The 17,449-nt window shown below is 40.0% G+C and overlaps 1 protein-coding gene across 1 annotated transcript; it reads right to left on the bottom strand.

Annotated features, from left to right (window-relative positions):
* Nucleotides 1–13,537: 13,537 nt before the first annotated feature.
* Nucleotides 13,538–17,040, bottom strand: LOC149002541 (uncharacterized). The gene is made up of 3 exons (XM_089138477.1): nucleotides 16,146–17,040; nucleotides 15,217–16,066; nucleotides 13,538–14,665 (listed from the first exon to the last, which is right to left on the bottom strand). Exons 1-3 carry the CDS (start codon nucleotides 16,512–16,514, stop codon nucleotides 14,400–14,402), a joined length of 1,485 nt encoding a protein of 494 aa, XP_088994603.1. The 5' UTR covers nucleotides 16,515–17,040; the 3' UTR covers nucleotides 13,538–14,399.
* Between the last annotated feature and the right edge of the window lie 409 nt (nucleotides 17,041–17,449).

Here is a 17,449-nt window from a genome sequence, read left to right as displayed (position 1 = left end):
CTTCATATTTAACTCCTTTTAGGTGAAGAAGTACTTTAGGCTCTTATGATATGCGTAGATGGCAATACTTTCTCCATACAGATAGTGACACTAAATCTTCAAGGTAAACACCACAGTAGCCAACTCTTATGTCGTGAGATGGATAATTGTGCTCATAATCCTTCAGCTATCTCTAGGCATATGGCACTACCTTCCCATGTTGCATCAAAACGTAACCTAGGTCAATTGGCCAATCTTCAAAGCATCAGTATAAACCATCAAATCATCTGATATTGTCAACACTATAGCATTTGTCAATCTCTTCTTCAATTCTTGAAGGTTCTTCTTGTAACTTCACTTCAAATGAACTTCTCTCCTTTTCTAGTAAGCTTGGTCATAGGAGAAACCAATTTGGAGAAGTTTTCAATAAACCTTCTGTAATATCCTACCATTCTAAGGAAACTTCTTATCTTAGTCATAGTCTTAGGTCTTTTCCATTCTGTTGTTGCCTTGATTTTATCAAGATCAACTCGAATTCCTTCAGCTAACGCAACATGGCCTAGGAATACAACCTTCGATAGCCAAAATTGCTGAATTTGGCATACAACTTCTTCTCTCTCTCAGTTTCTGTAGGGAAAAATGGAGATGTTTTGTGTGCTTTTCTTTACTCTTCGTATAGATCAAGGTGTTGTTGATGAAAACTATCACGAACTTGTCTAAGACATCCTAGAATACTTGGTTCATCACCTCCATAAGAGTTGTAGGGGCATTTGTCAGCCCGAATGGCATCACCCTAAATTCGTAATGTCTTGAAAGAGTCTTGAATGTCGTCTTACAGGTGTCACTTGCCTTCACTCTTAGTTGGTGATATCCAAACCTCAGGTCCATCTTTAAAAATACTACTACCCCCTTCAACTGATTGAATAGATCATCAATCATAGGCAGCAGGTACTTGTTCTTGATAGTCAGCTTAAACTCCCGGTAGTCAATGCATAGGCGCATACCACCACCCTTCTTCTTCACAAATAGAACAGGAGCTCCCAAGGAGATACAATTGGTTAAATAAAACCCTTATCTAGGAGCTCGTTCAATTGACTCTGTAGTTCCTTTAATTCAATAGGTGTCAACGCCTTTGATACAAAAGCCGCTCCAAGAATCAAATCTATGGTGAACTCCTTCCCTTTCAGGTGGTAGTCCTGACAAATATTCGAGAAAAAGATTTGGAAAGTCTATTACTACCTTGATGCTTTCAATAATATTTAATATTCTCTTTCTTATCTTTATCTCCTGATGAAGCATAATGTGTTGCACTTTTCATCCATGCCTTTACTTGTGTCATGGCTAATAAAGTCTTCTTACTAGGCCTTCCTTGGTCACCTTGAAATTCAAAAGGTGAAGCTTCCTTAAGATGAAAATGCACCTTTCTTTTTGAGAAAAGTATAAGTACCTTGTGAAAAGTTAGCCAGTCTATTCCCAATATTACATCAAAGTCTCTAATTTCCAACTTCACTAGATGGGCTTCCAAGTCTCTACCTCAATGGTCAAAGGACAAGGCTTCACTACATCATCTAATCTAACAACAGATCTAGTCAAAGTACTGCTCACTAGACCTTTGGTCAAATTTCTTAGGTAACACCAATATTTTCTTCATAAATGCAGATGATACAAATGAGTGGGATGCATCGATGTCAAATAAAACAAAAGCAAGATTTGAGGCTACAAGTAGCGTACTTTTCATGACATCATGACTCTGATCATGCTCAGTCCTTGTGATGTTGTAAACCTTCCCCACTAGAGGGGCTTGTGTTGGCTTCGCTAGTACTGCAGCCTGTTGATTTGGCTTGTGAGACATGCATGAGCAAAGTGTCTCATCTGTCCACAGTAGAAACAAGTGGCTTCCTTCTGATCTACAACTTGCACTGGTGTTGGAGGCCTCTAGCTAGATATGGGGTATGGAGTAGGTCTATTAAATCTCCTATCATTTCTATCCACATAGCCACTATTCTTATTCGACACTAATCTCTGCAAGTGGTAACTTTCATTCTCAGCTTTTTCCACCTTCTTTGAAGTCTGACCACTTGGGCATAGCTCTCTACAGGCTGCACATAGAGGTATGTCTTGATGGAGGTTTCAGTCCTTGGAACAACTTCTTTTCTTTTTCCAAATCTGCTTTCATTGATTGAAAGGAGAAGAAGAACAATTCTTCAAACTTCTAATGATATTCCAATACTGACATCGATCCCTAGACAAGTGTCATGAATTCTAACTCCTTAGCATCTTTCATAGACTTTGGGAAGTAGTTCTTACAAAAGGCATCTTTGAATACATTCTAAGTAATGTTATTATTGTGAAGGGCTTCCAGTCCGGTCGAGTAGCATTCCACTATGCATCTGCCTCGTGCTAAAGCTTTTGTTCTACACAAAAAATCTTTTGAGCCTCAGTGCATTGCAGATATCTAAAAGCCTTCTCCATTTCCCAAATCCATTTGTCTTGTGACTGAGTGTCCTTAGTCACTCCAATAAAGGTGGGCACTTGGAGCTTCATAAAGTGCTGCATCAACTTAGCATGTGCATGTGGTTCAACAACATAGCCACTCGCATTTGCACTAGCAGCAGAAGTGTCAACTCCATTAGGTTTAGTCGGAGCCGCACGAGTTGCGTTATGCATAGTCATAAACCCTTGCATCATTTTATTAAACTAGACCTGTTGCTATTGCATCATATTCCCCTTGATGTTCATGACATCCTAAACCGTTACCACAGAAGGAGTAGTTGGTCGGGCACTGCTTTATTGGTTATTCAAGTTTCCATCAGCAAGAGGAAGATGGACTTTGTTATTATTATTGCCATTTCCATTTTGGCCACTCACCATGTTTATGCTCCTTAGATTCACCATCCTAAAACATCACCACCAAAACAACCATTCAAACCCACATAAGAATTCTCCAAGTTAAATCTCAAGCATGCATACAGTAACTCAAACATCAGCATTTTGCACCAAACAGGAATCACAAGCAGCAAAAGAAGCAAAAATCGCCAAAAATCTGCATCCGACCAACCAGGGGGTGGGTCAACCGGACTAGGGGAGCGTGGGTAGCCTAGGGCGACCAACTCGGGCGACCTTTTCCCTAGGCATGAGAGTGGGGCCTTTAAAGACCTCCCCACTCCATTTCATTTCCAACTTTCTCTAAAACCTCTTTGGCTCTGGAGAAAAAGTTTCACTTGTCTCCAAAGGTAATTTTGGGGCTTCCTTGTGGTTCAACAACATCAACCATGTGATTCTACCTGACAAATCATTGGTAAGCACCAGTTTCATCTCAGATCACTTCAAATTTAAGGTGGTTTTGTTTCAAATCTTGAGATAGGTTAGGGATTTTGTTTGAAACATGTTTAGAAATGAATTTTTTTTACTTCCAAACTATTTTCCACCATTCACATTGTCTTTAAAACTAGTTGCTCACATCTTTTGATAAATCTTTACATTTTCACCTTAGATTGATCAATCTCATGGTGAGTTTTGTCTATAACTGAAAACTCATTGGGGGGGGTTTGCTTGAAACTCTTTTCTAAGCAAAAGTTTGTTTCAAAAACACTTTTTCCATCACACACAATGTCTCTGGAACCAATGTTCACAATTTTTACCAAAATCACCATCTTCTTCTTTGACCAATATCTGTTAACTTTGCTGAAATTTTTTTTTCTTTTCTTTTCTTTCTAAGTTTTCTTTTCTTTTCCCATCTTCTCTTACCAGAGCTACTCACATTGCATACCAACGAGGATACCACAGACCCATGCATGGTCGAGGTTATGGACAAAGCCATGGATAGGGTGTTCAACATCTAGATCTATTCAACACCAATGCATGGAGTATTTATACCACATTTCCTCCTAAACTCTCCCACAGAGTATGGGAGGCTAGTGATTACTCAGGACTTGGAGGCTTTCCAAGTAGATGAGGAATTTTGGGCTTTAGGTTGGGAGTGCATGTTGAACCTAGATGAGTCCGTCCACCTAGAGTTGGTCAAGTTTTTCTATAGTAACCTAAAATTCTGAGAGGAGGATGATGGCTAAGGCAGCTAGCGACTTGAGATCTCTAGCAAGGTGAGAGAGACTCCTTTTCACTTCTCCACAAGGGTTTTAGCATGCATCCTGGACGTGCCCTATCTCCTAGAGGGACACTAGTGGATTCCTTCAAGCTCAGAGGACAGTGACGCCCTTCTCCCTTTTAAGCACACAAACATTTGCTCCACACTTTGCGACCGCACCTACAACCATATCCATAGTGATGTCCATACGCTAACATCTACTCAAGTTGTAGCCCACGTTGTGGGCAAGAACATAGTGTTTAAGGGAGGGCTTCGTGACCTATGCACTCTATGTAAGCTACCCTATCAACTTGGTCTACATCATATAAAGAGCCACGATATACTGAGTCGAGGATCCAGGGGTTGCAAACCTTGCTTTTGGACAATTGATCATCCACATCTTCCAACATTTCAAGGTTAGCTTTAAGGACATGTTGGTGATTACCATAGGAATGGGTGACATCATCAAGAGGAGGGTGATTTCCATGATGGGCCTCCAGAAAGGAGTAGAGTCACCAGAGTTCGTTAAGGAGGGTGCAAAGGAAGGCTAGGCTGAGAAGCATGATGAGGATCAAGGCAATGAGCAAGACGGGGGCCAGGAGGACAAGCAAGATGACATCCATTGTGAGAACCAAGATGTGGTCCAGCCTCGCCAAATGGAGGTAGGGGTTCCTACACTTCAACCTTTCCCAGACAAGCCTACAAAATCATCACCAATGGATCCTACCCAGTGGTCCCTGCTTTTTTCCACTCAAGGCAGATTGAGTCCTAGCAAGCTGAGATGGGGGCCGGTTGACTCAAATGGATGCTCTTCTAACTCAATGAACTAGATAGAGGACAACGTCCGCATCACATGTACCTAGATAGATCGGTTAAGCACATGGTTCTAGGCACAACCACCACAACAAGCCACTAGTTGTAGGGTTTTTATCACTAACTAACTTCTGGTAGTTAAGACTTCATTACTATTTCAGTTCACTTTAGTCTAATTATTGCTTTTGTATAGCATGTGACTACGCCAACTTATGTAAATATTTCCCAGTTACTCAATGAAGTTCTAGTTTATGCTTGTTTTGCTTCAGTTATTGTATATTATACATTTCTTTTCCTTATATAAGAAGTTCATTTTTATTTCACCATGGTTATAGTGCATTATCTGGAGAGTGATCCACAATCACAAGATTTGGTTCACGCACAGTCACAAACCATCCCACATAATAACATCATCATGAGCAAAGAAATAATAAGTCAAATAAATAATGATAAAGTATCAAGGAATATTCCCAAAGAATGTCAAAGCTAGGAATAACATCCATGTCAAAATGGAAAGGAAAGTAATCAAGTCTCCCAAGGTTTACATTTCTTTTCTAAATCTATAATGCTTTATCATAGTACTAGTCTTTATCCCATGCTCCCAACAACAAGCAATGAACTAGATGGGTCCTATCACTGTTGATCGGCACCATAAGGGTATTCTAGACTTGCACATGGATTGTACCATGAATCACAATCAACTCCCAAAGGCACCTCAATAACACCCTTAGGGGTATATACCTCCGAAGTCAAGGTTTCTTCGATATGTACACAACCATCTAAAAGAAATCCAATAGAGATGAGTTCCAAAGAAGCTCAGTGAGAAAATCAACAACACATATCCACATATCCAAGGCATGAGAAAATGAATGCTGATAAAATGACATGTAAGTGCAATGCAATGCAGTGATGCTCCTAAACTCTAACCAATGCAAGTCTCTAACTAGGTAGACATGCATTAAGGTACGCCGCCAGCCTCTCCTGGGTAGTCTCACACAGACCCCAACAACTCTGACCGAATTGGGCATCATGAAAACGGTATAGGAATATCAATCCTCTCATCAACCATGGTTGGGGACACCATGATCATTAGCATGAGAACTAGTGTTGTCAAGGTAATACCTAGCCCAATGCAATGTCATCTAGTTAATCACATCATTCTAGGTTCAGATACCTCCTCTATGGCACCGACCAACTAGGACTATGCCTCCCCTAAGAAGCTCTCAAGTTCTCTCATGGGTTAGTTACCAATCTTGAGCGCCCATGAACCCAATACAACCATATGCAACCCTACCAATGAATGGCACCCATAGTGCAGCTGTGTCCCCTCACGGGTTTATTACTAGTCATGGGCGCCCACCAACCCAACACCATTGTCAAGAGTAATACCTCACCAACAGGGTAACGACATGATGGGTAATACCTAACCATGTGCAAGTAAACTTCCTAGACATGCATCCTAAACTACATGTCCATTCTATGGTTCCAAGGGCATTGGTCAAGCCACAACCTCAGGTCAAGTCAATGCATAACTTTGTTAACCCATACTCAAATCATAGCACATCATGATTCAGTAAAGCATAGATAAAGCATGATTCTAGATAATTTCAATTCATTTATCAACAAAAGAATCATATAAAAACAATATATAATACATCATAGACATTCAATAGTAGTTCATGCTTAAAACATATGCATACATGTTTGAATTTCCTCACCTAATGAGTAGATTATAGCCTTTCAAAAATAAACCAAATGATGGGCTAACACATCCCAAAATGTCCTAAATAATTACTGGTTTAAGTTAGAATCCCATTAGAAAGTCATGCCTCAAAACATATGTTCAAATTCCAAACAATCGGGGTGTGGGGGTAGTTTCCTTGGGTGGTTGTCTTGAGAGACCAAATCAACCCAGGGGGTAGGATAGCCCAACAGGTAGGGGGAGGGTTGCCTGGGGCGACCCCCTTAAGCAACCCTTGTTAGGTGGCGAACAGGAACCCGATGAGGTTCCCGTCATTTTCTAGTTTTTGATGACTTCTAGACCACCCAGGGGTTCTCAAAATTTTTCTCAAACATGGTTAAACACAAAGAACAGATCCATATCTCAAATCTAACAAGAATTAAGCAGATCTTAAATCTAGGTCTTATTTGAAATCTTTCCCGTGAAGGAAAATTTAGCAATCTTGAGTGATTGGTGAATCACTCATGTTACTAGATCAAATCAAGTTTTAGGTTCCCGTGATCAAATGGATCTTCCCTCACGATTTCCTTTGACAATAATATCAAAAGTGTTGAATTGGGATAGTTGGAGGAATAACTTATCTTTAATTTCACGGAAGAAAACTCGGATTACTTTTCAGATCAGTTCCACAACTTCCTCTTTCTTCAAAATGGCTTCTTTGACACGTATTGGCATTCTCTAACTCTTGGGAATAAAATAATTCATTAAAGGGTGAAAACGGCTTTCAATAGGGATCCATAGACCCGAAATTGCCCTTTCAACCTATGGACACCAGGGGTTGTCGCCCCAAGTGGTCACTTGGGGCAACCCACCCAATCGACCCACCCCTAGAGTTGCTCCAGGAGGGTTTTTTCGGGTTGTTGCTTTGTGGCACTGTCATACCACTTAGCACACACTAGTGGAGGATCATACCTAAACTTGGGGACTTCCAAAAGCATCATCTGTGAACTCCTAATCCACCTTCCCAATCCATCACTGTTTGTGTTAGATCTTCTTCCAAAACTCAACAAGATACTAGATTCTTCATCTTCACCATCCATACGCATTAGTTCTAGTTTTGATCCAATGGTCTTCTACTTGGATGGTCCACAAGTGCCTTCTACTCGCGTTTCGGGTTCTCAGACCTACAAGACAGGTATCGAGTTAGGATCTTAGGGGATTTCATACCACGGTTCAAGTCTTACACTTGTCACACCACTTTTCATTGATGTTTATATTGAATCCTCTCACTTTTACCTTACTTGAGCTTATGGAGACCCTCAATGGAATGGGAGATAGCAAGTTTGGGATGATATCATTAATATGAGTAATGGAAGTACTGATAAATGGGTATGTTGTGGTGACTTCAACTCAGTTCTAACATGGAGGATGAAGGATCGAGAAAGCCAATCTAGGAGTAAAGATGCAACTTATTTTTGGGAATTTGTTAACAACTGTGGCTCACTAAAGTTGCTTCTTAAGGGCCCCAATTTACATGGAGTAATAGAAGGCAGTAGAATAAAAACATCAGGGAGAAACTTGACCGAGCCTTCTCAAACATTGAGTAATGACTTGAATTCCTGAAGGCCTTGATTTTTGTACACCCACAATCGGCTCAACCCACTCGCCCATCCTAATTAACATTGAAGGACAACTCATCAAAGTCCCTAAACCCTTTTGTTTCCACTCTATGTGGCTGAAACATGAGGATGGTAAGGTCATCAGTTCTTCCTGGAGTAAAGCACTACCTTATGTGCCTAACTCCATGCTCTATAAGTAGATGGCAGATTGCTCAAAAGATTTACATAGTTGGAACAGGAATACCTTTGGAACTATCCAGCAAAAGCTAGCAAGATTGGAGAGGAACTTGCAAAGTGGAAAAATGCCACCACTGATCACGAGATAGAGATGTGCAATTAATTGTTGATTACTTGAGTAATGAATAAGATATATGGAGACAAAAGTCTTGTATCATGTGGCTCCAAGATGGTGATGCAAACACCAAATTCTTTCACACTTCTACTGTGCTAAAAAGGCAACAAAACCTCATTAAGAATATGAAGCTTGCAGAAGGAGTTTGGACTGAAACCAAAGCTGATGTATATATATACTGAAATTTTAAAATTTTATTATGATATTTTCTCCTCTGAAGATGTTAGTGAACAAAACCTTACCAGCATTTTGAATCGAGTTCCTACTGTCCTAACTGAGCTAGACAACTAGGTGTTGGAAGCAACCTCTTCAATTGAAGAGATTAAATCGATTACCAAAAAAAAAAAAAAAAAAAATTGAAGAGATTAAATCATGTTTTGTATCACATGCATCCCTAGAGGCCCAAGTTTTGATGGCTTTCCTCCACTCTTTTTTTTTTTTTTTTTTTGGGGATTTGAGGTTCATCCGAGCCTTGCGTGCACCATGATTACATCCTCCGAGGGGAGCTTTTATATAATTAATATAGAAAGGGGCTTCCCCAAGGGGATTCAAACTCTGACCTCCTATGTGGAAGCGTTGGTCTTTCGCCAACTGAGCCACCCCTTGGGATTTCCTCCACTCTTCTTTCAACATTTTGATCACTGACAAGCCCATATCATTGTGAGTTTGTTACCACTTTTTTCTTAACAAGGAAACTATCGGAAGGATGCAACAAAACTCAAATCTATCTGATCCCAAAGAAACCACTCCCTGAATCCATTGATTAGTTCAGACTGATAAGTTTGATTAGTGTTGTTGTCAGGATTAAGGCTTTGCTTCCCTCCTTCATTGACACAGCACAATCAGCCTTTGTTCCTGGGTGAATTATATCATACAATGTTTTTACTGCACAAGAAGCCTCCCACTTTCTAAAGAAAAAGAAGAAAGAGAAAAAAAGCAGTGTGGCTGCTAAACTGGATATGGAAAGGGCTTTTGATCTTGATAAATGGACTGTTCTCAGAAGGCTCTTAACTAAATTGGGTTTTGGAGGCAAAATTCCAATTAAGGCTGATCATGGAGTTAGTCACCGTGATGAATTACTGTTTGTTGATAAATGCAAGTGAGAGGTATTCTATCACACCAACCCATGAAATTGGGCAGGGGATCTCCTGTCCGCTGCCATCTGCATTAATTTATTCCTACGCTCTAAGCTATTCCATTAGAGAAGAAGAGTATCATAATAAAATCATTGGTCTTCGGATTCTTAGGAGGCCTTCCATTTCACGCTTATTCTTCATGAACGACAACATCCTATTTTCTGAGGAGAAACTCAACCCCATCTTCAATTTAAAAAACTACCCTCGACACTTTCTATAAGGCTAACAGTCAGTTGGTAACTGGCCAAATCCTTACTCACCTTAAGTGCTATTACAAGTACTTGGGTTAAGAGATGGTTCAGTTGAATCATGCAAATTAAATATGAAGGTGGCCATCATGATTTTTTGGTCTTCCCACTAAGATTTGTGTTAGCAAGACAGGTTTGTTTCAAACCATTTGAGAAAGGCAAGCTTCAAAAATCAAAGGTTGGGCAAAGAATTATCTCTCTTTTGCATGCAAAGAAGTTCTTCTAAAATCAGTTGCTCAACCAGTATCAAATTATGTTGGCTTCCATTTCAAAATTCCTAAGACCATTCATGATCAAATGAGGAAAGATGCAACAAATTTTCTTTGGGGAGGAATCGAGGAGCATAGTTCTGTTCACTGGCTAGGTTGGGATAAAATCACACAGAGAAAGGCCAAAGGAGGATTAGGGTTGAGGGAACCTCACATTCATAACCTGGCATTATGGAGGCTTTTTGTATATCTGGAATTCTGGATAGTCACTGGGCGAAGCCAATGAAAGCAATATACTATATGGACACTGATTTCCTACAAGCTAAATTAAGAATCTCTCCTTCTTGGGGGTGGGGGAGCATTATAGAAGGGCAAAAGGTTTTGAAACAAGGTTTGATATGAAATGTGGGAAATGGAAATTCAATCACAATTTGGTAGACAGTAGTGTACCAATCTGAAAGATTTTCGAAACCAACAATCAAGGCCTAAAGGTTTCCCCATTCTATTGGTCTGGAGTCTATAGGGTCAGAGCAATTCTGAGCATCCACCTCCCTGTGCACTTTTCTCAAGAATCTAGAAGGTGGGGAGCTTCCCCAAATGGAGCTTGTTCAATCAAGTTTGCATATCCCCTACTAAAAGGAAAACAGAATGAGAAAAAGCAAGCCTTCATCCTCAACAGTAGCATATGGAAGTCGAGGTCTACTGAAACTGTGAGATTTTGCAAAAATAAGATCCTTCTTTGCATTGCTTGTGTCACCATGAAATGGAAACCCTGGACCATATTACTTTGCATTGCTTGTGTGCCAAAAGCCATCTAGTTCGGTAGCCCTCTTTCTATGAGATTCATGTTGAAGAAAATGACCACCTATATCGTTGGTTCTCGATTTGGAAGCAATGGAAAGGTCAGCGTCATACAAATAATTTTTAAAGCTTGGCGTTATTTATGGCATGGGCTCTCTGGTTATCAAGAAACCAGTTAATCTACAAGGGCATGGAGTTTGATCCTCAGGATACTCTCGCAAAGGGCATGAAAGGTTATGATGAATTTTGTCAAGCTCAATCAAAGCTTCCTAAAAAGGCCCATGTTGCTTGAGGGTACGACGGACTTGCCTATTTCCATGCCATTGTTGATAGACCTTTGTAAACTTTCTCCTGCAAGTTCTTCTCCCTCTGAATAAATCATCTTTCAACCAAAAATTATCGATTTAATAGGCAGAAATCTTACGATAATAGGACTTTTTTGTTCCATTCTCAGAGATCAATTTATTATTTTAATTCGAAATTAAGAATCTCCATTAAATGGTTGGTTCCAATAGTTTGATGGTACCTTTTAATGACCACATCTTTTATAAAACTGTACATTTGACATTCATATGCTCATCCATTGCTTCAACATATCTCTTTCTTATCTCTATAAAAAGAGAAAATAGCATCTTAGTTTCTACAAGATTGTAGAACCATTTTGAAGTTATTACAAAGTCATGGAGAGGATTATTATCTCCCAAATCCGAGAAGATATATAAAGATTAAAATGAGAAAGTAGCAACTGGATCTTCCCTCCACTGCATTTTACAGAAGAAATTCTGGCAAAAATTAGTATATTCCAAAAAAATAATGGAATTCTTCTCAGTGGCTTTCCTTTTGTAGGACTTAAATTGTTAATTGGTTAATTAGTTTTCATAGATTTGGTTATCAAACATGATAGACAGGCATATATTTGATGAAATGATAGATAAGTATAATGTGTCATATACCTAAAATTGACAAAAGAGAAATTTACATGTCACTGGGGGTGATGGAAAGGGAAACCCATTGACTAAAGTGGGTTAAACACCTTATTGCCACAAAGAAACATGGTTGGAATTGAATCAAATAATTCTAAGACTGGATCCTCCTATCCAGGATTTCTACAGTATCTTTTTACAGGAAGTAGGAATATTTGAAGATAAATATTAATCAAAAAAAGAAAATATATGCTTATTATTATCTATAATTGGATGGACAGATGAGACCAATAATTTGGAGAAATTAGAGGCAATCAATCACTAAAAACTTTAAAAATATAAATAAATATATAAAATTTATTTGAGGGAATTGGAATTGACTACATTGACATCAACACTTAATTGTAAGAAGAACATATGAGTTTATTGTAGAATCACATAATGGAATTAAACAGATAATTAACCTAAGAGAGAAGAATATCATAATAAAGGATGATACATGAAAAAAAAATAAGGGAATAGATATAGGAGAGAAGGTTCCCAAATGCTTTATCCATGTCTGCTTTAGTAGCCGTGTTGAGTCATTCATGCAAAAACGGACTCTGCGGACCACTAGAATATTCTCTACAGCTTTGTCTACCCGGAATGAGTGCACCTTGTGGAGAGAGAATTTCATACATCTCCTCTTCAAGGGGATGGGCCAGGACCTTAGGGACAATTCATACAATGTGTTTGTAAAGAGTAATGTGTCTATATATATTGTGTTAATTTTTGGGATTTAAGAAATAAAAGTATTGTAATGAATAAAACCATTGTCAAAAAATTTGAGAGCAACATTAGTGGTTTCGTCACAAAGATCGGAAGGCCATTGATCTAATGGGCGATTTCTGTCACAACTACTTGTGACATCGATAATTGCTGCAAAAATGACATTGGGGGAACCCCACAATAAATAGAAAGACATCCCCTGCACAAGGCTTCTACCACTGTGAATTTGAGAGAATCATAATATGATAAATCTAATCTATGTTTTTCAAATTCAAAGCTCTAACCATTTGATCAAAATAAATAAAATCTTTACTATTGGACTGAGATCAGCCCTCAACTCAACTTTCAATGCACTAAAGTGGCAAAAGGTGTTTACCAAAAACAGAAGTGGGAAAAAGCATTTAGCCGGGGAGAACAACAATTGTATCGACTCCCTGGCTAGGAAGACGCTCTCTTTACCGAGTAGGACTGATTGGTCTATCTCGGTACCTTGATTACTAAGGATATGTAACTCGGATTCTCTTTGCCTTTTGTGATAGTAAAAGAAGGGAAAGAAAAGAAGGGAATGAAGATATCCCCATATTTTGGCTACTAGTGTAGTGACTAGTGAGCAAAAAGAATATCTTCTTCCAAATCCTAAAATGGAATGACCTCTAATAATGGTGGAAGATTCGAATCAAACCCAGACGGAAGGTTTCTAAGAAAAGATACTTCAAAGGCATCAAGATGGAAATAATCCAATGATTCCACTACTCCTCATGGACCTCACCATAGATTGGGACCCATGATTCAAACCCGGAACAAAGTGCTGTAGCACATACTTGCAGTGCAGGATTGGATTAACCATTACGATTCCAGGAGTTAAATCATAATAAATGACAGTCAATAGAGAGAGAAAAATGATGAGCGATGATTGTGGGAAGAGGATGCTTGGTGTGCATTGTGCAATGACTACATCTGGAGTTTTCTCTTCTTAAAATGGGCTAGTTTTGGAATGGCCTGAGAGTTCCTTTCAGAGATGAATAGACAAGGCAGAGGCAACCATGAAAAAGGTGTTCCCCCCAATTTTAGCAGATCTTAGAGATCCCCCGAAGCTAAACTTAGCTAGACATTTCATCAAATAGCTGGTGGACGTGCCATCCTCAATTTCCTGTTTCTGTATTTGTTTTATCATCTTGATTCAAGCCTGTGAAATTGGCTTTCTTTGGAGTTTGAACGTGGTGGGGTTATGCTCACATGGCCACAGAACACTGAAATTGAAAAACTCAGAGAAGAGAGATTTTGAAAGAAGGCAGAGAGAGGCAGAGAGCCATGCTCTGTATCTTGATCCATGAGAACTGTAGAAATAAATAAAAATACTATTGCCTAATAAGAACCCTGAAAGGCAGGGGCAGCCCGCAGCCTTGTGTCTGGACACAGACTCTCCCTAATGAAAGGTGAAAATCTCGCCCCAATTGGTGATGTCTTTTCCATCCCATGGAGTCATCAGCCCTGCACTAGCAGACGGGTCAGGCTGTCTTTCAAGGAACATTTCCCCCAATTTTATTTTATGTTAACTATTAATAACAACAGTTCTGTATGTATGTATTTATGTATGTAATTCATATGTATAGAACAAACCACAATGAAAGCCTGAAAAGGGAAAAATGAGAAGAAAGAAAAACAGATAAATCCCAAACCAATCTTCACCAGAATTAACCTCACAGAAGAAGACCATCAATCCATCATCTATATCACCTATAAACTATAATCTTCCTGTTCTTGTCTTGAATCAAGCAACAAAAGCTTAGCAAATTTCAGGCATGGTGGTCCAAGACCAGTCAGGATCAGTAGTCTTGGGGACAGGCATGGATGAACCCAGCTGCTGCCTTTCAAGCCCCATTTCTTCATCGGTCACACCTGATGATTGCCCATTTGAAAGCTCACCACTGTCACTATACCACTCAGAGACTGACACAGCCGAAGGGAGCATATCAAACAGACTCCTGAAGTCTTCATCTCCTGAATTGATATTATTGATATCATATATTCCATCTTTCTTTGTCTTCACACCTGCAATGATTAATGGCACCAACCCAACATTTTTATTATCATAACTACTGTGATGGACTTGGAAAGATAGAACTAAACAACAACAATGATAATTTTTTTTTTTTTGGTAGAAACAACAATGATAATTTTAATTTAAAGAACTAAGAAAGCTGAAATTAATGAAGACTACTTGAAATTGGGAAGTTCATGGCTGACAGATTAACAGACTTGGTGAGGGATTTCGTCACTCTCTCTCTCTCTCTTTTAGCCCAAGAAGGAAAAAACAATCGAGCATTTAATATGAAAGTGTAAGAACAAAATGAACAATACAGGGAGCAACAGAAAAGAAGATCCGTGTAAGACATGAACATAAAAAGTAAAGTAGAATCCAAAACAGAGTCTAATTAATGTATCTATCATTGCTGCCATTTATTTTGGTTGGAGCTTAATTCCTTCACTATATTTATTCTATAAATCTAGTCTTCTGGAACTACATTAAGAACCAAAGAAACCCTTGCATTTAATTTTGAAGTACAGCAAAGCAAACCTAATTGAGGAGGAAGAGGGTTTACCGGCAGAGGAAGGAGCGGAGCTGGAATCATCCCATCGACTTGCAGAAGCTAGAGGACGGGCGGTGGCGTTGTCAGAGAATACTAGCCCAGAAGGCGGTGTTTCACTGACCAATCCACATTTTTCTTCCAACAAACCACCTCTCTTTGGATCGTCACCGCCCATTATAGCGTTAGATTCCACCAATAGAGCATCCAATAATCCACTGCCGCTCCGGTCCATCGGCGAAGGAATCTTAAACTCATTAGTGTTGTTGCCTGAGGCAGCAGTGGCTGTATCTGCTGGCTGAGGCTCTTGGCTTGAAGGGAGCTCCATTTTCATGGAGAAAGGAGAACAATTTTCCGTCTCGAATAGGTTTCCAATCATCTGTGGAGGAGGATTGAAGTCGAAATTGTTCGAATTAAGTTGAAGCGACGGCGACAATGGAAACAGAGGGCACTGACCAAAAAGAGAGGAAGCAGGGTTTTGTTGAGGAGAAGATGTGGAGTATGGAACAGAGAATCCTTCGCAATTGTTGTCCCGAAACGCCTTGAATCTGTAAAACGGAGAAGCCATATATGGCGGAGGATGATGGGCTTGGAGAGGTGTCGCCGCCACCGGATAATTGAGCGGATCGATCTGTGAAAAAGAAGAACCGAAATTGTGCTTCTGGTGTTGTTGCGGCATTGAGAAATGCTGAGCAGGTGGCGGAGACTGAGAAGATTGGTGGTTCTGGTTATTCTGATTGAGATGGTACGGTGATGCTTGCTTCTTCTGTATATCTTGTGGGTAGAGCGGCAAACCAGCGCGTTGCCGTCGCTTGACTCTGGTGTTCCAATAGTTCTTGATCTCGTTATCAGTTCGCCCAGGTAACTGGAATCCGTACAATAAAATCAAATCCCAATTCCAAGAAATGAAGTTAATTTAAGGAGGTGGAGAAGAAGAAGAATACCTGAGCAGCCATGCGAGCCCATTTGTTACCGAGCTTGGCATGAAGCTCAAGAATGAGACGTTCTTCCTCAGGTGAAAAGGTTCCTTTCTTCAAATTAGGTCTGAGATGATTAGCCCAACGGAGACGACAGCTTTTTCCGCAGCGAGAGAGACCAGAATTCTTCTGAACCGCGTTCCAATTACCCTCTCCATGCTTCTTCACATACTCCATCAGAATTGCATCTTCTGCAGCGGTCCACGGACCTTTCTTCAATGCCCCTGAAGAAGAAGAGCTCGACCCACCACCGCTGCTGCCACCACCACCTTCTTCACCTCCACCCGACGACGCATCATTCTTGGTGGTGGCCGGATCTTCGCTGTTGGGCATCATCAGTAGTTGTCTCTCTTAATTTGGTATTTCCCTTTCGAACCAAACAATCCAATTGTGTTGTACTTTCTTTCTCCCTTCCCAGTTCTAACCTCTCAAATGTACTTTTGAGATATTTGTAGACAAACCCAGGAAGGATCTCTCCCTCCTATCTCTCTCTCCCTCCTCCCTCTCTCTCTCTCTCTCCCTCTCCCTCTCTCTCTCTCACCCTCTCTCACCCTCTCTCTCTCTGTAGGATAAATTGGAGAGGAGAATTACAGAGAGAGATTAATGGTGATGAAGGAATAAATTCTGACACTATTATTAATTTTTTTTTCTTTTCTTCCCCCTTCAACAGAAGAGTAGAATCCCGAAGCGAGAAAGAAACCAAGAAAAAAAGTTTATTACAAATCAAAGAGAAAATAGAAGATAAGAACACGGATTTGAGAGACAGAGACAGAGGAGAGGAGAGGAGAGGAGAGGAGAGAGAGAGAGAGAGACAGAGAGGGGAGAAGAGGCGATTGTAGCTGTGAAGACCGTAAGGAATGGGGTTCATTTCATGGATCCATAGGGAGGGCTAAGGGAGGCACTAGGTTAGTAGGTTATGCTAGTGGGACCCACAGAGATTTCCAGCGATTTCCCATTTTTGCCCACAATTTCAAGGGAAGGACCTTTTATTTCGCTCCGACTACTACTCTGATGCAGTCTACGTGGTCCACCCTTTCAACTCGTATTTCTCCCTCAGCTCTTGCAAGATTTTCTCTGTTGAAATCGTATTACACAAATCGGTCCCTAGCTTGAATTTGAGCTCAACTCGGTTTCAGATAAGACTCCAAATCGGTACTTTCACGCAATATTCCAACGATTCTTCGTGTTTGATTCGTGAAATCGGCATTTAGAATCGTTCAAATTTACCAAATGGACAATGACCCTATTTTAAGTTTTCACACGCTGTTAAT

Source organism: Hakea prostrata, chromosome 10, assembly GCF_041222555.1.
Source record: "Hakea prostrata isolate BN-2017 chromosome 10, UWA_Hpros_2, whole genome shotgun sequence".
Lineage (NCBI taxonomy): Eukaryota > Viridiplantae > Streptophyta > Magnoliopsida > Proteales > Proteaceae > Hakea > Hakea prostrata.
This window is presented reverse-complemented; position numbering and strand designations above follow the sequence as displayed.

What these genes read in the sequence shown, in the direction of transcription:
- LOC149002541 (XM_089138477.1), bottom strand. Translation starts at nt 16,514, where the DNA reads ATGATGCCCAACAGCGAAGATCCGGCCACCACCAAGAATGATGCGTCG. An exon ending in GGGCTCGCATGGCTGCTCAG is followed by an intron (nt 16,067 to 16,145) that starts GTATTCTTCTTC and finishes TACGGATTCCAG; the next exon opens with TTACCTGGGCGAACTGATAA. An exon ending in CTCCGCTCCTTCCTCTGCCG is followed by an intron (nt 14,666 to 15,216) that starts GTAAACCCTCTT and finishes TAATCATTGCAG; the next exon opens with GTGTGAAGACAAAGAAAGAT.